The sequence below is a fragment of the Phascolarctos cinereus genome, unplaced genomic scaffold (genome assembly GCF_003287225.1).
Source record: "Phascolarctos cinereus isolate Bilbo 61053 unplaced genomic scaffold, phaCin_HiC Scaffold_5;HRSCAF=322, whole genome shotgun sequence".
In the NCBI taxonomy this organism is placed as follows: Eukaryota; Metazoa; Chordata; class Mammalia; order Diprotodontia; family Phascolarctidae; genus Phascolarctos; species Phascolarctos cinereus.
In genome coordinates this window covers 244,709,535-244,731,795 of record NW_027555958.1, presented here as the reverse complement: position 1 = coordinate 244,731,795, position 22,261 = coordinate 244,709,535, and the positions used below count along the sequence as shown (strand labels likewise).

At 47.7% G+C, this 22,261-nt stretch overlaps 1 protein-coding gene across 1 annotated transcript in view; it reads left to right on the top strand.

The window, feature by feature from the left end:
* Window positions 1–22,068, top strand: part of SYNGAP1 (synaptic Ras GTPase activating protein 1) — a 34,394-nt gene extending 12,326 nt beyond the window's left edge. The window contains 17 exon segments of the mRNA XM_020999339.2: window positions 750–841; window positions 1,235–1,356; window positions 3,575–3,728; window positions 3,929–4,027; window positions 5,531–6,160; window positions 6,359–6,503; window positions 6,744–6,888; window positions 8,332–8,568; window positions 8,744–8,945; window positions 9,190–9,368; window positions 9,850–9,891; window positions 10,282–10,331; window positions 10,334–11,364; window positions 11,620–11,793; window positions 13,943–14,154; window positions 15,402–15,492; window positions 20,151–22,068. Coding sequence (XP_020854998.1) covers window positions 750–841; window positions 1,235–1,356; window positions 3,575–3,728; window positions 3,929–4,027; window positions 5,531–6,160; window positions 6,359–6,503; window positions 6,744–6,888; window positions 8,332–8,568; window positions 8,744–8,945; window positions 9,190–9,368; window positions 9,850–9,891; window positions 10,282–10,331; window positions 10,334–11,364; window positions 11,620–11,793; window positions 13,943–14,154; window positions 15,402–15,492; window positions 20,151–20,297 — 3,752 coding nt within the window. The 3' untranslated portion in view covers window positions 20,298–22,068.
* The last annotated feature ends 193 nt before the right edge of the window (window positions 22,069–22,261 follow it).

Genomic DNA, 22,261 nt, shown 5'->3' with positions numbered 1-22,261 from the left:
CTCAGTTTCTTCTCCCCTTCCTCTTTGTCCATCTTTTTTCCCTACCCGCGCCCTCCCCCCCTCCCCCACTGTCCTGGCTACTGCAATAGAGGTAGAATCAGTCTCTTCTACCCACTACCCATTCCATTCCCAACCATTTCTTCCTTTTCTTAGGATTCTTCCATCTCTATACTTCCTCCTCTAGCCCACATACCCTCAACTAGATCCCCAACAACCTGGTGACAGATTCCCCCCACCCCTTCCCAGGCCAAGGAGGGGGGAAATGGGGAGCAGTCCTGGCACTCTGAACAAGCAAGGCCCCCAGGCAGGAGGAGCAGGTTGATGATGTCCCCAGCTGGAGGGGGACAAGCTGCCTAGGGGGACTGACATGTGACCTACCTCCTCTCCAGCTATGTCCCCTGAAGGTGTAGGAGGGAGGGTACCGGAGAGACAGCCTCCCTAATCAGCAAATATATTTCACTACCTAGGGTCTCTCTGGCCCCACTAGCTATGTCCCCCTACTGACTGCCAGCCAAAATGATGGGCATAGGGCCTCCCACCCCTTCCTTGTCTGGGGGCTCCGGCTCTAGCTCCTTACCCCCACCTTCTCGCTGCCATCACCGCTGCTCTTCCTGCTGCTTTCCGGGGGGTAGGTGAGGCTGGGGTGGAGGAAGGGGAAAGGGAGGATTTAGGGGCAAGGGTACAGACCTGGGTTGACATCTCTTCCCCTTCCTATCTCCTCCCCCCCCCAACTCCTACCTCCCCTTCAGAATACCACCTGGGCCGCTCCAGGAGGAAGAGTGTCCCTGGAGGGAAGCAATACAGCATGGAGGCCGCCCCCGCAGCCCCTTTCCGGCCCTCGGTGAGTGAGTGACTGCACCCTTGCCAGATGTGGTCCCAGCTAGGCTCTCCCTCCCCCTCAGTCTCAGCTGGTATCTGTGGTTTCTGGGAAAGGGGGCAGGGAGGAGTGTGTGTCTGTCTGTCTGTCTTGTGTCCCCACCTCCTCCACATCCCTTCTTTTCAGCTCTGTCCCGGGCTTCTTTGACCAGCCTTCCTATCTTCTCTTGGCTGGTATGTTTGTATAGGAACTGTGAGCAGGCATGATATTTTTCTCCCTCTAAGGTTTCCCTTGGCTCCCACCCATTCATTCCCAAGGTATCTCTCCCTGGTTGTTGAGGTGGGTGGGCACTGCTGACCTTGCCTTTCTCACCCCCCCCTTCAATCCCAATCTCTGCATCCCCCACCCCACCCCCAGCAAGGCTTCCTGAGCCGGAGGCTGAAAAGCTCCATCAAACGCACAAAGTCGCAGCCCAAACTTGACCGGACTAGCAGCTTCCGACAGATCCTGCCTCGATTCCGCAGCGCTGACCATGACCGGTACAGTAGCTAGGGTTCAGGCTAGAGGGACATGATATTGTGGGAGGGGGGCAGATTGTGGAGGCAGATGGTTGAGGAAAAACAGGCTCAGTTATGGGGGAGGATTACTATGGCTCAGAAGGAATGGAGGAAATATTAAAGGTATACATATAGATATTTATACATAGCAAAAGTGGGGTGCTGAATTACATAGACAGATAGTGATCTGGGTGATGGTGGGGGTAGTATATATTGGCAGATGGAAAGATGGTGGTGAATCCAGGTTGTATATACAGGTTTCAGGAGGACTGAGGTCAAGCTAAACAGATTATACAGGCTGATAGAAGGAGTGTTTGAAACAGGGGACTGGATGAGATGGGCTGGGGTATTGGTAATATACAGGTGGATAAAATGGGAGGGAGAGAGGCAGTGAGTTAGTGGGGAATATACTTGGAGACAGAAAAGAATGAAGCTGGGATAGGAAAGTCACAGGAAGAGCTAGACAGGGTGAAGCCAGTGGATATGATTTTGTAGGCTGGTCTTTTTTTTTTGTCCGGGGTGGGGTTGGGGGGGAGCAATGGTTAGGTTGAAGGGATAAGGCTGAGATGAGGTGAAAAATACAGGTTAACAAGGAAGGGGTTGAAACTAGGAAGAAATACATACATGGACTGGGCTACCTTTAATAAAGTAGGGGGGAGGGGATAATTTACCAGTGTCTGTTTCCCTTTCTTGGAGTCTCTCTTCCCACCTTGCTTCCTTCCCCTACCCCTCCTACCCCTTAGGGAGAACCCAATCCTACCCTTCCCCCATGTCTAGCCACCCCCAGGGTTGGGCAGGTAGAGTTATTGGGATAAGGTGAGTCATACTCCCCCCTCCCCTTTCAGGCTGAAAAAGCTGGATTTAGGGCCAGTGGGGGGGGGGTGGCGATGAGGGCATGGTATTCCTGGCCGCGGGGGCGGGGGGCCGGGGGAGCGTGGTGCTGACGGCAGCCAGAGCCCGAGATGACGGGGCTGCTATAAATAGTCTCAAGGAGGCTCCCACACCCGAGTTCCCCCCTCCTTCTCTAAGACTCTCCACTCCTTCCCCTTCCATCACTAGTCTCCATGCTCTAGTATTCAAGGCTTTTTATTATTTCCCATTAATATGGGGAACATGGGACAGGAATCTGCCCCTTCTTTCCATTTCTCTCTTCTCTTCTCCCATCTCCTATCTCCTCTCCATAATTCGGTCTTCCTTCTATACCTCTACCTCTCTTTTCAAATTCATCTCTCCTGTACTTTTTCTTTCTTCTTTCTTCCTATTCCTCATTTTTGTTACCTACCTCTCTGTTTCTTTTTTCTATTCCCTTCATTTTATCTGCCCATCTTTCCTCTTTTCATCCTTTTTTCCCATCCTTTCTCTCCCCTATTTTTCCTTTTCCATATTAATTTTCACCCAAGAAAGGAACCCCTAGGTTCTTCCTTACTCTTTTTATGTTGACTTGCCAGTCTTCTTTCTCTATTACCTATATGTTCCTAGCACCCCTTTCTTCAGTTTCTCTGCCTCTTAAGTCTTCCTGAATGGAGAACTTGTCTCTGAAGTCACACAGTGTCTCTGGTCCTTCCTCATCCCCTATTCTCTCGTATCATGTTTTATTCTGTTCTCTTTTTCTGCCAGGGTCCAGCTGTGTACTTAAGGTATTGTGTATATAATAGCATGTTTTTGGACACCCCCCCCAAAAAAAATTCCAAAGCCTATCAATATGTAGGGATCTTTATAGCATCTCAAGAGTTCTCACCTTTCCTCCATCCTGAATTTTCCTCCCCACCCCATCTCCTAAGGACTGGATGAAACTGAGACCAATATCTGTCTGTGTTTCTGTCTGTGTGTATCTGTATCTCTAAGTAAGGAATGGGGATAGTGTATATAGGCAGATGGAAAGGCTCTCATGCCTTCAACTCCATGGGGAGAGAGTTAGTTGAAAAAAAAAAAAAGAAGATCCATGTAGATTGTACATGTATAACCTGTAACAGATTGCTTGCCATCTTGGGGAAGGGATAGGGAAGGGGAGGGAGGGAGAAAATTTTGGAACTCAAAATCTAACAAAAATGAGTGTGGAAAACTGTCTTTACATGTAATTGGAAAAAAAATGCTATTAAGTAAAAAAAAAAAAGAGAAAAGAGGTAAGTGATGAAAAAATGGGAAAAAAAAAAGGATCATGAATGTTCCAATTCTGTACCCCTTTCCACTGCCTATCCAGGGCCCGGTTGATGCAAAGCTTTAAGGAGTCCCACTCCCATGAGTCCTTGCTGAGTCCTAGCAGTGCAGCTGAGGCCTTGGAACTCAACTTGGATGAAGACTCTATCATCAAGCCTGTGCACAGCTCTATCCTGGGCCAAGAGTTCTGCTTTGAGGTGGTGGCCAGGAGATGGGCTTTGGAGGGGAACCAGAGGAGAAGGGATAGAAGTTTCATTAGAGAGAATCAGGGAATGAAAACAGTGGGAAGCTGAAGAAAGTTAAGGGAGGAGAAAAGGGGTTAGGGGAGGAGTTCTCCAACCTTTGTGGCTTCTCTTCCTTTTGAGATCTCACCTGTCTATACTATATGCTCTTCCAGGTGACAACATCATCAGGGACTAAGTGTTTTGCCTGTCGCTCTGCAGCTGAGAGGGACAAATGGATCGAGAATCTGCAGAGGGCAGTGAAACCCAACAAGGTATTATGAAAAAAATTAGAGGACTAGGGAGAGAAATAGATAAAGGAGAAGAGGAGAAATCAGGAAGGATGGGAGACAATCTGTCATTTTTGTCTGGATCCTCCATTTCTCTCATCTTCTTCCCCGCCTCCACTTCACCGTCAAGCAATCTTATAGCCTTTGCTCAACTGTGGACTCAGACCTCAGAGTTCTTGTAGTTTAACTTCCTTCCTAATGCAACAAAAATAGGATCATATAGAATCCATAGATATAGAGCTGAAAGGTATCTTAGGAGCTATTTAGCCCAAACTCCTTGTTTTACAGATTGAGGAAACTGAGGCCCAAAGTAGTTAAGTGATTTATCACATGATCACACAGGTAGTAGATAACAGATAGGATTTGAACCCAAGTCCCCTGACTCCAAAGCTAGTGGTGTCTTCTTTGTACCTCATCAAGTGGCTCATCTATCTTCTGCTAGTAGTGTTCCTTATTTCAGGTGTTAACTAGTTAACATCTTAACTACTTAAAGTTGTTCCTTACTTTAGATATTAACACACTTATTATAAGGCAGCTATAGTTATTTTTAAAAATCCTCATATCCTTTATGTTGAATAAAAATATAAAATCTGTATCCCTGTAACTTTCATACTTTGGTCCTTGTTCTGCCATTTGGAACAATGAACAGAATAATTCTACTCCTTTTTTCGAATGAGTCAAATTTTTGAAGACAGCATGCTACACAGGATAATCAAAAGAGCACCGGCCTGTGATTTGGGAGATAATGGGGCACAAACTTATTGCCACCAAGAACTGTGACCTCGAATGAGACAATTCACTTCTCTGGGTCTCACAAGTTTGTTCATCTGTAAAATGAGTTGGACTCAATGATCTCTAAGGCTCCTTCCAGCTCAAAAATTAGTATTTATGTCTTAAGTCTTTTTCTTCTGCAGGTTAAATAACCTGAGTTCCCCAACTGTTCTGTCATGTGACACTATTTCTCAACTCTTCACTACCCTTCTCTGGAAGCTCTAGTCAGTGATATCACCCAGACTGAACAAGTGTTCTAGGAATGTTCTAATCAGTGCTTCCTTTAATCTGAAAACCTGGCTGGCATCATGTTGTTTTTTAGTACTTGTGTCATAATCATGACTCTTATTGAAATAAGACTAACTAAAACTCCAGGGGTTGAGTTTTTTTGTTTGTTTGTTTGTTTTTGACATGAATTGCTGTTGAATCAGATATTCCCTATCCTTATATATTTGTACTTATATATTTGATTTTTAAAAATCTAAACATAGGACTTTACATTTTCCCCCACTAAATTCTCTCTTTGGTTAGACCCATAGGTTCTGCCTGTCCCAACCTTTTTAAATCCCGATTCTGCTATCTAGCATATTAACTGTTCCTCCTAGCTTTGTGATCTGTCTTGTTATCTTTTTTTTTTCTCCCTGACCCTCTGTCTCTTTGGGTATCTCTATCTCTTATTCCCTTTTCCTTTGTGTCATTTCTCTACCGTCCTACCAGGACAACAGCCGGCGTGTGGACAATGTGTTGAAGCTGTGGATCATAGAGGCCCGGGAACTGCCCCCCAAGAAGCGGTATTATTGCGAACTGTGCCTGGATGACATGCTCTATGCTCGAACCACCTCCAAGCCTCGGGCAGCTGCTGGTGATACAGTCTTCTGGGGTGAACACTTTGAATTCAACAACCTGCCAGCTGTGCGCTCACTTCGTCTGCACCTCTACCGTGACTCGGACAAAAAGCGCAAGAAGGACAAAGCAGGCTATGTGGGCCTGGTGTCCGTTCCTGTGGCCAGCTTGGCTGGCCGACATTTCACTGAGCAATGGTTTCCTGTCAGCCAGCCAGCAGGCAGTGGTGGCTCTGGGGGTGCTGGAGGTGGTTCTGGAGGGGGAGGGGGTTCAGGAGGTGGCTCAGGGGGCAAGGGCAAAGGAGGCTGTCCTGCCGTTCGGCTGAAAGCACGTTATCAGACAATGAGCATCCTACCCATGGAGCTGTACAAGGAATTTGCTGAATATGTCACCAATCATTATCGAATGCTGTGTGCTGTACTAGAGCCTGCACTGGGTGTTAAGGGCAAAGAAGAGGTGGCCTGTGCCCTGGTGCACATTCTGCAGAGTACAGGCAAGGCCAAGGTAAGGCTTGGCCCAATATGGAGAGGGGAGGGGAGGAATTCTAAGGACATTTGGGACTGGGGAGAGTAGAAGAGAAGAGGCTGGTACTAAGGGAAAAGAGGCTTTTGCTTTCACAAATGTCATTTTGCAGACCTAGGGTGAGGGGTCAGAGATTATATCATTTCTTCAGACTGACCTTTGTACTTTTTTGGTACTCAGGATTTCCTTTCTGACATGGCCATGACAGAGGTGGACCGGTTCTTAGAGCGAGAGCACCTCATATTCCGCGAGAACACACTCGCTACTAAAGCCATAGAAGAGTATCTGAGACTGATTGGGCAGAAATACCTCAAGGATGCCATTGGTATGGCACTTAGCTCCAAAACCCCAGCCCTCAACATCCCTACTTAGTCCCAGACCCTGAACTTCATCTCCCACGATCCTAATCTGCCAAGTATAACCTCTCATTGTAATCTTTCCCGGCTCAGATCCTCTAGAACCCCAGCCCCTGACCCACTTGACTTCTTGACCTACCTAGCCTTGACACTTTCCTCTGTCCTCACTTTGGAGATTGTGACCTTTCCTGTGGTGGTGTGTTTCACAGGGGAGTTCATCCGAGCTCTGTATGAGTCTGAGGAGAACTGTGAGGTTGACCCCATTAAGTGTACAGCATCCAGTCTGGCTGAGCATCAGGCCAACCTTCGTATGTGCTGTGAGTTGGCCCTCTGCAAGGTGGTCAACTCCCACTGGTGAGACTTGGGACACTGGTTGGGAGGGCAGGGAGGAAAATTTGTTTGATACATATTTATTGAGCAAGTGAAGGAAACAGAGTTATACAAGAAATGCCACCTACCTGCCAAGAATTTAGTTTAGTAAAGGAATATCCAAATTCACAGAAAACTTTATGAAACAAAGCAGCAGAAGTACATGTGTGCATGGCACAATGAAAGTACTCTAGGAGTTCAGCACCCACTTCTTGGATAGGATGGTCAAGAAAAGTTTCATGAAGGAAAGTAGAATTTGACCTGGGTTTTGAAGAATGGGTAGAATTTCCATAGATGGAGATTGGAGGATGGGGTGGTCACTCTAGCCAGAGAGAATGGCAGTAGCAAAGGCAAAGAGATATATTTGGAAAGCAGCAAATAAACTTCTTGGGCTGGAGTGTTAGGGAGCATGTAGGAGTTCTGGAAGATGGGATAGGAAAGCTATAGCTGGAGCCAGAATGTGGAATGCCTTGACTATCTGTAGAGGAGTTTGAACTTCTCAGTATACTCAGTAGGTAAAGGGGAGATGCTGACGAATTTTGAGCAGGGTAAGGACGTGACCAAAGCACTGAATTAGTAAGATTAATCTGTCTTTGGTGCATAGGTTCAGGTGGAAAGACTGAGATGGTAAGAGCCAACTAAGAGGCTATTGTAAAATCTATCCATAAGACAATAAGGGCCTGAATTAAGGAGGTGTCAGTGTGAATGGAAAAGAAGGAACAGATGTGAGAGAGGTTATGAAAGAATTGAGATTTCATGTCTGCTTGTAGCCAATAAGTGGGAATCAAAGATTTATGGTTTTAAAGGTTGGGTGAATGGGAGAATGGTTGTGCCATTAACAGAAATTGGGACATCAAGAGAAGAAGCAGCTGAGTTGGATTAAAAAAGAGATGATGAGTATGGTTTTAGAAATGTTGAGTTTGAGATACTGATGGAATGGGATGGGGGTGGGGGAAGGAATGAGCCCTGGCTTGTTTCGGTGTTACATAGATTAAGCTTTGAGACTGCTTGTCCCTATTTCCTTGCAATCCAAAAGACTTGGGTGTCTAAGCACCTTATATCTTATTAAGTGACTCCCCATCTCTATTCCATCCTTGTCTCCCCCTGGTGTCTGTGTTTCTGTCCTCCCCATTTTCTCCCCTGGCTTTATCTCACATATTCTTCTGTCTCTCTCTTCCCTATTCCACTTCTCTATATCTCTTTTTCTTTTCACTTCCATTTCTTTCTTCTTCCATCTTTCTCCCACCCTATCTCTTTCTCTTCTGTACCCTGTCCCTCTTTCTCCCTTCCATCCCTGTCTCTCCTCCTGTCTTTCCCCTTAACTCTGTCTTCCCCCCTCAGCATGTTTCTTGGGACCTGAGGGGTCTCTGGGACTCAGTCCCGGTCTCTCTCTCTCTTTCTCTCTCTGTCTCCCCTCCCCTCCCCCAGTGTGTTCCCGAGGGAGCTGAAAGAAGTCTTTGCATCATGGCGACTTCGATGTGCAGAGCGAGGCCGAGAGGATATTGCTGACAGGCTGATCAGCGCCTCACTTTTCCTACGCTTCCTGTGCCCAGCTGTCATGTCCCCCAGCCTTTTTGGCCTTATGCAGGAGTATCCTGATGAGCAGACATCACGAACCCTTACCCTCATCGCCAAGGTCATACAAAACCTGGCCAACTTTACCAAGTGAGGGACACTCCATGGGGAGGGCTTGAAGGGTTAAAGAAACCATGATCCATCAGGGAGCCATTGGAGAAACCCAGATCCTGTCAGATTCCTTACCCACAAAATCCTTGAGACAGAGCACAGGAGTATGTCAGTATGTGTGTGTGTAAACCCTCAAATCTTGATTTTTGGCCAGGTTTGGCTCAAAGGAGGAATATCTGGCATTTATGAATGAATTCCTGGAGCTAGAGTGGGGATCCATGCAACAATTCCTATATGAGATTTCCAACCTGGACACACTCACCAATAGCAGCAGCTTTGAGGGATACATTGACCTGGGTCGTGAGCTTTCCACACTGCATGCCTTGCTCTGGGAAGTGTTGCCACAGCTGAGCAAGGTGAGAGACCTTCCCCTCAAGGTTCCTTCCAGAGACATTTCCTACCTCCAGTACCCCTTTAACTCCAGAGACTGCCTGACCCTTAGGCATAGATTTCTTCTAAATCCCACTCTTACCCCCCCACCCTCAATAGCCACGTCTTGATCTCTGAAGTACTGGCAAAGCTTATGAAGGTCATAAATACTCCTTCTCAACACCGGAAACACTCTTAAAGCTTGTTAACTTCTCCACATTATCCCTTTAGGAGGCACTTCTGAAGCTGGGCCCACTGCCACGCCTTTTGAATGATATAAGCTTAGCACTGAGGAATCCTCACATCCAAAGGCAGCCTAGTCGTCAAGGGGAGCGATTACAGGCCAAGCCTATGGTACTTCGTGGGCCATCTGCTGAGCTACAGGGCTACATGATGCGGGACCTCAATAGGTGAGAACCTTGATCCTCTTGTTCACTTCCTGCCCTCTAGGGATCCCTCCATCAGGGAACTCTTCCCTTCTACCCTAGCTCCTTACTGAAGTACTGACTATATGCACAGCCAGGAGAGAGGGAACCCCTTCCCTGGATCCCAGATTCTTCTGCTTGTCAGAGCCACTTTGTGTGGTAGAGAAAAAGAAAGAATTGATACAGAGAACTTCATAGGTAGAAATCCTTAGTGACAAAGACATAGAATGTGAGACACTGTGAGTTCTGGGGCAGGGGTGGGAATCAACCCCAACTGGAGGGAGGAGTAAGCAGTCTATTTCTGATTATCTTTCCCTCTGTCCGTCCGTGCTTGTCCTTCTACCATCATTTTCCTTCTGTCCTTACATGCCCATCCCTTCATCCCTTTTTCTCCCTCTGTGCATCTGTGCTCATTCCTCTCTGCCTCTCTGCATCTATGTCTATTCCTCTATCCATCTTTCTCCAGCTCCATCGACCTTCAGTCCTTCATGGTTCGAGGCCTCAACAGGTGAGGGGCTCTCCCCTCCCCCTGTCCCTCTTCTCCTTTCCTCTTTCCTTCCTTCTGAAACCTCCTCATCTCCTCCATATCTACCCCTCAGCTCCTTTTCCTCGCCCTCAGTTCTGCCTTTTTCCTCCTTCTCTTCCCACTCTCCCCTCCCTCAGATCCCTATTTTCCCTATCCCCTCCCCACTTTTCTCCTTCTAGTGTCCTTTCCTTTAGTTCCTCATTCCCCTCTCCCCCGTGTCCCTTCCCCTAACCCCACTTCTTTTCCCTAGGTTTCCCCTTTTCTCCCCATGAGTATCCTTGCTTGGGTCATGTTGGGCTGTGTCCTTCTGGTACCCCTGGACTCACCATCTGCCTTGATCTTTCCCCTGCTCCTCTCCCTGTCTTCTTACAGCTCCATGGACATGGCCCGCCTCCCCTCCCCAACCAAGGAGAAACCCCCACCACCCCCCCAGGAGGGGGTAAGGACCTGTTTTTCGTGAGCCGTCCACCCTTGGCCCGCTCATCCCCAGCCTACTGCACAAGTAGCTCAGACATCACTGAGCCAGAACAGAAGATGCTAAGTGTCAACAAAAGCGTATCAATGCTGGACCTACAGGGTGATGGACCAGGTGGTCGCCTCAATAGCAGCAGTGTTTCCAACTTGGCTGCTGTTGGAGATCTTCTGCATTCTAGCCAGGCTTCCCTCACTGCTGCCCTTGGGCTCCGGCCTGCACCTGCTGGGCGCCTCTCACAGGGCAGTGGCTCCTCCATTACAGCTGCTGGCCTTCGACTGAGCCAGATGGGTGTCACCACTGATGGTGTCCCTGCTCAGCAGTTGCGCATCCCACTGTCCTTCCAGAACCCACTCTTCCACATGGCAGCTGATGGTCCTGGCCCTCCAGGGGGCCATGGAGGAGGGGGTGGCCATGTTCCACCCTCTTCTCATCACCACCACCATCATCATCACCAGCACCACCACCGAGGTGGAGAGCCCCCTGGGGACACCTTTGCTCCTTTCCATGGCTATAGCAAGAGTGAGGATCTATCTTCTGGGGCTCCTAAGCCACCTGCTGCCTCCATCCTGCATAGCCACAGCTACAGTGATGAGTTTGGTCCTTCAGGCACTGATTTCACTCGACGGCAGCTCTCACTCCAGGACAACCTCCAGCACATGCTGTCCCCGCCCCAGATCACCATAGGCCCTCAGAGGCCAGCCCCTCCAGGTCCTGGAGGAGGGGGCTCTGGAGGAGGAGGAGGAGGAGGAGGACAGCAACCTCCACTGCAGAGGGGCAAATCCCAGCAGTTGACAGTCAGCGCTGTGCAGAAGCCCCGACCATCTAGTGGAAACTTATTGCAGTCACCAGAGCCCAGTTATGGTCCTGCCCGTCCCCGGCAACAGAGCCTCAGCAAGGAGGGAGGAGGAGGAGGAGGGGGCAGTGGGGGCAGCAGCGGTGGAGGAGGGGGTGGGGGGCTTAAGCCCTCCATCACTAAACAGGTGAGGGGACAAAAGGATAATTGGGTCAGTCAAATGGGGAATGGAAGGAGAGAAAGTGGGAAGGAAGGAACTGAGACCAGGGAGTTGGAGCTGAGAGTTTAGGTTTGAAAAGGGGTAGGTTATTTGGAGAGTCTGGGGTTGTGCTTGAAATTACACATCTAATTATCTCATCTCCAACTAGCTGTGCTTCTTTTACTATGTATATTCTTGTTTCTCCCATATTCTTTCCCCTGTGTTCTTCCCACCACACTCCAGCACTCTCAGACACCATCCACACTGAACCCCACAATGCCAGCCTCAGAACGGACAGTTGCTTGGGTCTCCAACATGCCTCACCTGTCTGCTGACATTGAGAGTGCACACATTGAGCGTGAAGAGTACAAGCTGAAGGAGTACTCCAAGTCTATGGATGAAAGCCGGCTGGATAGGGTACGCCTCCTCCCCCATCTCAAATCTTCTCTCTATCTCTGTGGACCCTTCCTTGAGCTTCCCACTAGGATTTCTTGTTATATACTCTCGTAGCTGCAGCTGTCCTCCTGGACCCCATTATACACATCAGAGGCCTGTCATCACTTTTCGGCAGGACAAGGGCACATGTAACCTCTGGAGATAAGAGTCCTGAGCTGAGTGTTTCAGGAATTAAGCAAAGAAAAGATAAAATCTCTTGCTTTCAGGACCTTCCCAGTCTAAAAAGATACAGTTCTCACTTTTGGGAAGTTTCCTGTCTGAGGGTAAAACATGGTCCCCACACATAGGGAGTTCCCAATCTAATAAGGGACCCAACTCCTACCTTTGGGGGGTGCCCAAGGATGGAAGGAGGAGACATGTAGAAAGACATGTAGGCAGAATAGTGTGGTGGAGAAAGCACTGGACTTGAAGTCAGGTAGACCTGAGTTCATTTAGATCCCACTTCTGACCTTTATTAGCTGTGTGACAACAGACAAGTCATTTTATTTAAGCCTCGGTTTCCTCATCTGTAAAATTAGAAAGTTAGATTCCTTGTCTTTCCGAGTATCTCTCAGCTTTAAACCTGTGGTCTATGTAAACAACTGAAAATATGTAGTCAGCTCTCAGGGTTTTTTTAATCTTGAAGATCATATATTTTGTGGATTATCCACAGTAAAATTTGAAATCCTGGGTTTAATGCCACATGCTCAAAATTTCAGTAAATTTGTGCTCAGAGAAGGAAAATTTCCCCCTCCCTCAATTTTTTTAAGCACTAAAAATATACAGTGTCTATGAATTATCTTGTTCTGTACTGTGTTACTGCTCCATATGGACAGTGGAGTTGATGTACAATAAATGACAGAAATACTTTTTAAAGAAGGGCTGAGGGGTGTTGAAGATTATGTTGAAGATTGGATAGGACTAATCAGGAAGGCTTCTTCAGGAAAAAAGCCACTTCAAGCCCAGGACAGTGAGTTTGGGAGTGGGGATGGGGTGGGGTGGGAGAGCTTCATAGGAAAGCAAATTAACCAGAAGGAAGATTGTGGGCTATGCAGAATGGAGGACAAGAGCTGAAGAACAGGAGTTAATCGGGGAAGGTTTTCTTGAGACTTTATCTTGGCAGTCTCCAAGGGGACAATTTGTAATTCTAACTCCTTTCAGTAAAGAAAGGTCAGAGCCAGATGTTAAGGAGAAATGAGATGAGGGGAGTGAACAAGGCCCTCCTTGAGGGATAATATTTAGGAACGATTTTCAGTATTGAGAAAAGTCTGTGTTGGATTAGGTGTGAGCTGCCTGAAAGCAGGCAGATGGACAGGGTTCTCCCCAAACTTGGAATTTTATAGTCACTGCCATAGAGAGGACTCTTCATTTCCTAGTTTGGTTCCCTACATACTGCTTTGAATGGAGGACTAATGGACTCCTAATTCATGACACCTCAAGGGAAGGAGACAGCCCAGACAAGAGAGTCAAACATAGACCTACCCTTTCCTGTCTTCACGTATTCTAAGCCTAGGGCAGAGAGGCATGTTAGTCAAAATTGGGGGTTAGTCTTTGACTTTACTTCCTGGAAAAGGGGCTTAGATTAGATGGAAAGATTCTAAAACTCCAGATTTATGTAAAGGTACGTTTCTGTTTCTCTGAGTATGTGGACATATGTGTACATATATGTCTGTATGTATACATGTTTATGTTCCTGTATGTACATTACTGGGTTTCTATTTCCATTCCCTAGATGTGTGACATCAGGGTGGGTTGGGATCTTCCATCTGACAGGAGAGAGGAGGGGCATGTGTGTACTCAGCAGGCAGGTAAAGAAATGAGATCCTTGAGTTTCTTGCCTGAAAACAGTGGGTTTGGACTTTGTTCAAAATGTAGTATAGCATGGGCAGCTAGGTGGTGCAGTGGATAGAGCACCGGTCCTGAAGTCAGGAGGACCCGAGTTCAAATGTGACCTCAGACACTTGACACTTACTAGCTGTGTGACCCTGGGCAAGTCACTTAACCCCAATTGCCCTAATAAAAAAGGTAGTGTAACAGTGTTTCGATGAGTTGTGGGAGGGGAAAGAAATCCATGTTTGGGTCAGGGTCAGAGCTGTCCCTCACAGTGCGGGGTGGTGTGCCCGGCGGGCAGGTGAAGGAGTACGAGGAGGAGATCCATTCGCTGAAGGAGCGGCTGCACATGTCCAACCGGAAGCTGGAGGAGTATGAGCGGAGGTTGCTGTCCCAGGAGGAACAGACTAGCAAGATTCTGCTACAGTATCAGGCAAGGCTGGAGCAGAGTGAGAAGAGGTTGAGGCAGCAGCAGGTGGAGAAGGACTCACAGATCAAGAGCATCATTGGCAGGTGAGGGGCGGCCTGGGAAGGGAGGGGTGACAGAGAGTGTAACTGAAGAAGAGAATCAAGCTTAGCCCCTTGAGAGGACAAGCTGTCATGTTCAGCCCAGAAGACACAGATGTCCCAAGCACAGATGCCTCTCACACCCAGAAATGAGTTACCTCTCTTTTCCAGTGGAGAATTACCAAACATAAATGAAAAACCCTTCCTAGGGATAAACATTCCCCCAGGAAAAAGATGTTTCCTAACTCCTAACCCCTATAGTGTTTTGGAACTTACCTCTGAATTGTTAGAAAATTCCCCACTGCTGTCTAATCTCTACTACTTCCACTCCCTGTATCCTAGGAAGGGACCCCAGACCTCAGATGATAACACCCTCAGCCAAACCTGGTCATTACTATCTTCTCTCAGCCTAAACAAGGATTCTCAAACTTCATAAACCCCATCTTTCCCATTTCTGGGGAGTAGTGAACTGTCTATTCTCAGAAAGGAACTTCCAAACCTCCATGACATCTCATCCTCAGCAAGTATTCTCAGGCCTGAGGCAATGAAACTTGCCCAGAAGATGCTCTCAGTAAAGATAACCCTAGGAACCCCAAAACTACCTTTGGGAACCCTCATCAGACTAGAAGAGAAGTAGTAGGAGCTGGGGTGGAAGAGATTGGAGGGTACATCATAGAGTAGGGTGTCATGGTAATGGAGATGCTGGGAAGAGATGCCTCAGGACAGGGAGTTTGGAGCAGGGGGCGGTGAAGTTGTCTTTGGTATAAGGAGTTTCTGGGAGGAGAGTTGTTATTACATTTCTAAGGGGGAATCCTGGGTAGGTATAGAGTAACCATAGGGCTAGAGAAAGGATACTAGAGGGAATTGTGGTAAGTCAGCAGTGTTAAGTGGTTATCAGAAGGGACACGCAAGGGGTCATAGTGTCATAGCATATCAAGAGTTACAAGGGACCTAAGAAGTTATTTACTCTGCCTGATATAAGTATTATGACATCCCAGATGAATGGTCATGCAGTCTTTGATTATTTCCAGTTATAGGGAACTACTAGGAGATGGTTGCGGAATGTTCATGAATAATTGTAGTTGCTGGATGGGGTTGCATAAATGGTTTCTGAGTGTTCTTGAGGGGAATAGATATTTCTGGGGCGAGAGGGGGGTAGTAGCTGTTTTTGGGGAGGGGGGAGGGTTAGTCTTAAATGGGTGGGATCTGAGCACCCTGCCCCCCATTAACCCCACTGAAGCCCGTCCCTTCAGGCTGATGCTGGTGGAGGAGGAGCTGCGCCGGGACCACCCCGCCATGGCTGAACCGCTGCCTGAGCCCAAGAAGAGGCTGCTCGACGCTCAGGTGGAAATTACAATGTCATTTATCTTCTCCGTGTCCCATCCCCATCCATCCCACTGTCCTTTGTGCTCCCAGTGCCACCAGTGAACCCATCCCAATCTCTAGCCATCCCACTTTCATCTGTGCCCAGTGCTCTTAGTGAATCCTCCAGTAACCCCATTCTCATCCCACTGTCTGTGCCCTGGTCACTCCCAGTAACATCTCTCCACTGTCAGTACTCCGACCCTTCCTGTTTTTCCTACCCCTTCCTATATCCCAGACCCTTCTTGCAGGCCCCTAATATTACTGTCCCTACCAGAGGTGGAAAATTCTGCCTTCCAGGAGCTATTCTGTGATAAAGGGTTATAGAAGCTATAATTCCCTATGATAAGAGGGAATGTGGCAGAGGATGCTAGAATCTGTTAGTTCTTGGTGGGATTAATAATCCCTCTCATAACTTCTGTTGTCTTGGCTACAGAGTCATAATTTCCCTGACTACCTGATCTCTCACAATGTCTACATCCTCTTTCAGCTACCCTTAAGGTGGTCCTTAAATATAATCATACCCCTTTCCCAGAGTCTCTGAGAGTATACTGATATACCCTGGGGTCCTTCATCACTTGGTCCTCATTGATTGCTGACTGACTCAACTATCTTCACTCTTTGACCTCCCCACCCTCTCCCCTGGCCTTATTTTTAAGCCTTTTCTCTTCTCATCAACTAGCATTCAGGACCAAACCTCCTTGACCTGTTTCCCCATTAGCCCTCTGACCCTACCTTCATCTTGGCCTTTTAAACTCATCCCATCTCCACCTTATTCTCCCTGACTTTACATCTTTTTACCCACTTGACTTCAAACTGACCCCTGATCCTACTGCCCCCCAGGTTCAACACTTTAGGTTCCTAATCCCTGACCCCATGACCCCACTCTCTCCCCCTGCAGCTCCTCATCAGGTAATTCTCCTGGTTCCGCTTTGGCTACTGGCGGAGGACACAGGGGGAGGTGACTCCGGACCACAGCAGGTTGGTCATGAAGCCCACTTCCCTCCACTCCCAAGAGACCTTTCTCACTCAGATAGCATACACAATTACCTGCCCTCCACACAGAGAGAATGCCTTCTCTCCAGATTTGTTCACATCCACAGAAATTTTTCCCCGTGATACTCATTCCTCCTGAATCTGAAGGATGCCCTTCAGATTCCTCATTGATATATCCAGACATCTAATCAATGTTCCAAAACACTTCCCCAGAGATAATTCTCTAATAGCATTTACAAAAATACCACATCCCACAGAGACTTGCTTGACATATTCAGTAATCTTCCCCTCCCCCATACGCAAATCAGCCTACCCTAGAGAGAATCCCCTTTCCCTACACAAAGGTAGCCCTTCCCTCACTATCTTATCCCTGAACCTAATCCCCTTTCCTCTCCTACCTCCCCCATTGACATCTGTCACCCCCCATTTCACCAGTGCAAATACTGAGCTTGGGGAGTTAGGGGAGGGGAGAATGTTATAGAAGCTAGGGCTGATGGGTTAGCAGGCCCTTCATCATAGGGACCATGTCGATTGCAGCAGGTAGGTGTGTAAGGGGGAAGGGCATTTTCTCTCTTTACCTTTTCTGTATGTCTTTTCCCAAACCCTTTTCTTCCTCTTTCCCTCACTTCTTCCTTCCCTCCCTTTCCTCTGTTTTTCCTCCTCCCTTCCTTTCTTCAGTGTGAGGGTTGGAAGGCATCTGAGATTTATGACTCGATTTCTCAGTGGAAGTGGAGTTTTAGAAGTAGGAGTTAAATCAGGGAGAGTTCAAGTGATACTAGAACATTACCCTGACTGGAGAAGAAGGAATGTATGGGATTGAGAGGGAAGGGAACGGGAACATTGCTAAAAGTTGCTTTGAAAGGGTGGTATATTCAGATAAATGTCTAGACATGAAATCACTCACAGATACTGGAGTGCTGGTATAGGCTTCTCTTTGTAGACCGGAAAAAATGTCCTTATGAGATCCAGGGGTCTTATTCCTAGGTAGAGATGCCTGGTAGATAAAACCATGAAAACCGTGTAAAAACCCCTTCTTCCTTTTGCCTAGCATATCCTGCTTTTTCTGGTTGGTAGCCCTACCACCGCACCCCACTCCCCCAAGACTGTGGACTTTGTGTAAGAGACAAATGGGTCTTATACTTAAAAAGCCAGTGAGGAGTGATGGATCTGGAGTCAGAGGACCTGGGTTCAAATGCCACCTTTGCTGCTTTATTTCCTGTGTGACTTTGGGCAAGTCATTTCTCTCTGGGTTTCATGTTCCTCATCTATAAAATGAGACAGTTGAACTAAATGAACTTCTAAGTTCTTTTAGTTCTAAGATGTCTTTCCAGCTTCAAATGTATGATTCTATGAAAATAAATGGAAGCCTGTCCTGTTAACTTCTGGCCTCATGATAAGTATTAAGATATTTTATTTTAATTTCTTATTGATCTGCAATAGAGAGTGAGGTTCTTCTATTGTTATTTTAACATTATCTGCCTACTCAGTTTTTCTCTCAAGTATGGTTACTGATAAATGCAGGATAGGACCTCACTACTTAAAGGAAACTTGTGGTGATTTATAAAGTGAATAATTAAATCATAACTTAATTCGTCTACTTTCCAAATTTAAGTGTATGGGGATGTATAGGGGCATGCCTCTAGGCTGTTTCCAGCTGAATCTCCAAAGGAAAGATGGGGTTTGAAATTCTCTTCCTCCCTGCCCCTCCCCAAATTCCCTAAAATACTTTATTATCTCTTCTCTTCTGACAATTCTCCAAGAAAATGTATGGCAATTCAGTTTAGGATGAGGGATTCATGCCCTTGTGAGAGCTGAGCTATTTGTTCCTAGGGTAGAGGAAGGGGAACAGATCTCTGGGTAGAAGGAGTGATCAATTATACCTTCACTTCAATTTTATGATTCCTCAGGTAGTGGTCAGATAAACTTCACATTTCAAATCTTACTCTCCAAAGCCAACCATAAGTAATTTGAGATTTAGTCTGGACCACAGTGTTTGGATTATTTGGGGTTCTGTTTCCCTGCTATTAAAAGTGAATCATTTTGTGCTTGCATTAGAAAAAAAGTCAAGAGAAGAACCTGAGAGGAAGAATTTTAGACAGCTCTTTCATTCCTTCCCAACAAAAGAAATAGAAGCAGGAGAATAAGAGCAAGACTGGGAGTTAGGTGCCCCTCTTTGACTATGAGAGTGTCATTAGAGAGCACACCTCAAAGCTAAGGAGACTGGGTTCAGGTCCTGCCTCTGACACCCAGCTGACTGTCTTTGATCCTGGGCAAGTCACTTGACTTAGTGAGCTAAGGAGAGCTTCTTCACCCAGTAGTTCCCTATACCAGTGAAATCACTTGTCTAGCCTCTGTGCCTCTTTGATTTTAAGGCTAAGCAGAATAACTGAAGGAAAGATGGGCTTGAAAAAAAGGTGAGGCCTATTCAGGTTTCTGGAAGTACAGAGACTGGAGGGCAAGGAGTTACTGCCCTGGCCCCTAGTCATTTCTGATGTAAGAATGAGGGGGAGACAGCCACTCTTTCCTGTTATTTTAATAACATTTTCTCTCAATAGGACTGTCCTCCTCAAACCCTCTCTTCACATGGGTGCCCCTCCCTAATTTGGAATATATTATAATGGGGGGAGGCTGGTCTTAAATAAAATACATCTGAGCGATAGAGTATTTAAAAGAAATGGAGTTATTATTTTAAAATACATACAGTAACTAGAACTCAGCTAACAGTGTTTCCTAATTGAGGCCCTTAGGAAACCTGATTTAATGAATACACAGGAAAGAAAAGTTTGTTCTTTTGTGTAGGTTAAATATCTCCCCTGCAGTCACATTTCTGCCATTAATTTGCCAAGCACACCCTTTCTTCATAGAAAAAAGTAAACTTCAGTCTGTTCTTTGCTCATGTTATCACAAAATCTAAATTGGTAGGGGTCCAGATTAATGAGATTTTTTGTATAGCCCCCCCCAATACTGCCCCTGTTCCCTAGTCACAAAATTCCTAGAGTGTATTCAGGTAAAGATAGAGGACGTTAGGTTAGTTGTGGAGGAGGTAGGATTAGAAAATAGCTAGCATTTATATAGTACTTTAAGGCTGGCTAAGGGCTTTCTAAATATCATCTTATTTAATTCTCAAAACTACCTTGGGAGGTAGGTGCTGTTATTGTTCCTGTCTTACAAATGAGGAAACTGAGGCAGGCCTAGATAGTAAATGACTTGCCCAGGGTCACACAGCTAGTAAGTGTCTGAGGTGGGATTTGAAGTCAGTTTTGTCTGGTCTCTAGCTCTCCTGTTCTAGAGGCCACTCTCTGCCTTCTAGCTGTCTAGATTAGATGGGGTCCTTTATTCTTCTGAGCTAGTTTCTTGGTTTGACTCTCTGGTTTAAGTGCCCTCAACTTGTACAAGGGAATGTGGGTCTGGAGGAAAGGATAATACCTTCCTCTGTCCTCTCCACCCCTCCCAGAGGATGCAACTTCTTTGATGAAGGTGAGAAATGAGATTTGTGGGGAGGGCTGAGGGAGGAACAGAGGGTGAGTCCTGGGGTTGGGGTGGAAACCATGGTTGTTGGGGGAAGGTTGGTTGGTGGGGACAGAAATGAGAACCCCTTGAAGCGTCTCAATAAGTCCGCGCTCTCCTTCTTTGGTGTCTTGCAGGAGAGGCAGCTTCCCACCCTGGGTCCAGCAAACCCGCGTGTGACGCTGGCTCCCCCCTGGAATGGCCTGGCTCCCCCACCCCCACCGCCCCCACCCCGGCTGCAGATCACAGAGAACGGCGAGTTCCGAAACACCACGGACCACTAGTCCACCCAGCCTCATTGACATCTGTCAACCCTACCACTACCATCTCCAACCCTGGACCACCGCCTGCCAGAGACCAGATGTCGCCGAGGGACCAAGGGACTGACTTCTCTGTGGGAATGACTCCCACCCCTACCCATCATTCTTCAGGGGAGGGGGCTGGGGACCCTCAAACTCTCCTTCCCTTTCTGCTGGGGCAATGCCTCCTGTATGTCTCCCCAGGGCTCTCCTTTGAGGGCCCTCGCCTCTCATACATCTCCCTTCCACTCTGGGGTGCTATCCCCATCTTCTGCCTCATTCCCACTCCCCTGAGCACCGGGGGACAGTTCTCACTCCCATCTTGGGGGGTGTGACACCTCCAAACTCTCAACTTCAGGGTGATTTTTTAGCTGTAACCAGAGCCGACAATCTAACTCCCCCATCCCCCCCATTTTGGCCTCCCCTGCCCCCCTTGTTATGGGGAGGGGTCCCCAGATGGGGGCCCTACACCCCTTTGATTTCTCAGGAGCGCCTGGGGGGGCTCAGCACGCACAAACTCCCTCTCCTTCTGCCATTCTTCTTAAACTCACTCCCTCCCACCTTGACCCTAGATGGGGAGGAGGGGGCCACTAGGGGCAGGGAAGGAGGGGTTGGGCAGGGGGGATGGGAGTCTTCTCCCCTTCCTCCCACACCTGATCTGCTCTTGGCTGGTCCCAGAGCGGGGTGAGGGGTCTTATGCCCCAGCCTCCCCTGGTGTGTTGGGTGGGTGGGTGGGAGAAATGAGGCAACAGGGAGAGGTTGGGGTTTACGAGGGTGGTGTGTGTTTATGGGGACACCAATTTATCTGCCTCCCCTAATTCTCTCCTGCTCCCTCCCTCCTGCTCTCTCCCTCCCCTTGGTCTCTACTCCCAGGGGGAGGGGGGAACTTAATCTAGGAAAAGCCATGTCTCTCTCCCCCGAGGGTGGGGTGGCGTAGGGGGCCCCCTTCCGTGTCTCTGTCCCCTTGGGAGGTGGGACAGGGCTGGGCTTCCCTCTTCCCCTCCCCACTTCCCCCTCTCCCATTCTCTTACCGCCAGCTCCACAATTTTTCGGTGTTTCTCTCTGTACATAGCTCTTTGGTGGGATGGGAAAGGTAGGATGAATGAGGTTTGGGGGAGGTGGGCCATGGGGGAGGAGGGAACCCCCTCTTTGGTATCCCCTTCCCCTAACTGCCATCCTCTCTCCCTGCCTTGCTCTTTTCTTCTTTTGTTTGGTATTGGGGCCCTCGCCCTACTGCCCTACCCCATCTACCCATATTATTCTTTTGTATGGACAGTTCTCCCACAATTCTACTCTCCTCATGTACCCAGCCGGGGCCGAATTTATAGTATATAGAAGTTGTAAATATGTGAAATTTTATCCCCTGTGCCCTTCTCTCCTTTGCTCTTCCCAAATTTAGGCCCCACTTCAGTGCCCCTGTTTCCTTCTCCCATCTTTGGCTGTTGTAATTATCTGGGGTTTGTACTGTACATATCCAGGGTGTGTGTGTGTGTGTGTGGGCTGGGGGGTGATTCCTCTGTACAAAGCTTCCTGGCCCTCTCCTCTTCTGTGCTCCCTATCCACCCTTCTAAGGGTGGGAGACTTGCCCTACCTCTGGTTATTTTTTTTTCTCGTTCTATGCCCCAAATCCATCCATAGCCTTCTCCGTTCCCCTCTCCCCATCCTATTTTTCTCCACTCCCAGCCCCATTTCCTTTTTTTCTGGAGTGTGTGGTGAAACAGAAAATCATGTTTAATAAAAGGAGATTGTTCTTTTATTGCTGTGCTCCTTTCTCCCTGCCCAGCCCACACAGGAACACCCCCCCTCCCTCCATAGTAGTAGTGGGATCTCCTCAGTGAAGGCAAGACTGGGAGCCATTGACTACATTATTCCCCTCTATGATGTCACAACCTCTGCTCTGACATGACTACTCTGATTTATTTTAAAGTTATTAAGGGCTGGCACTCTGG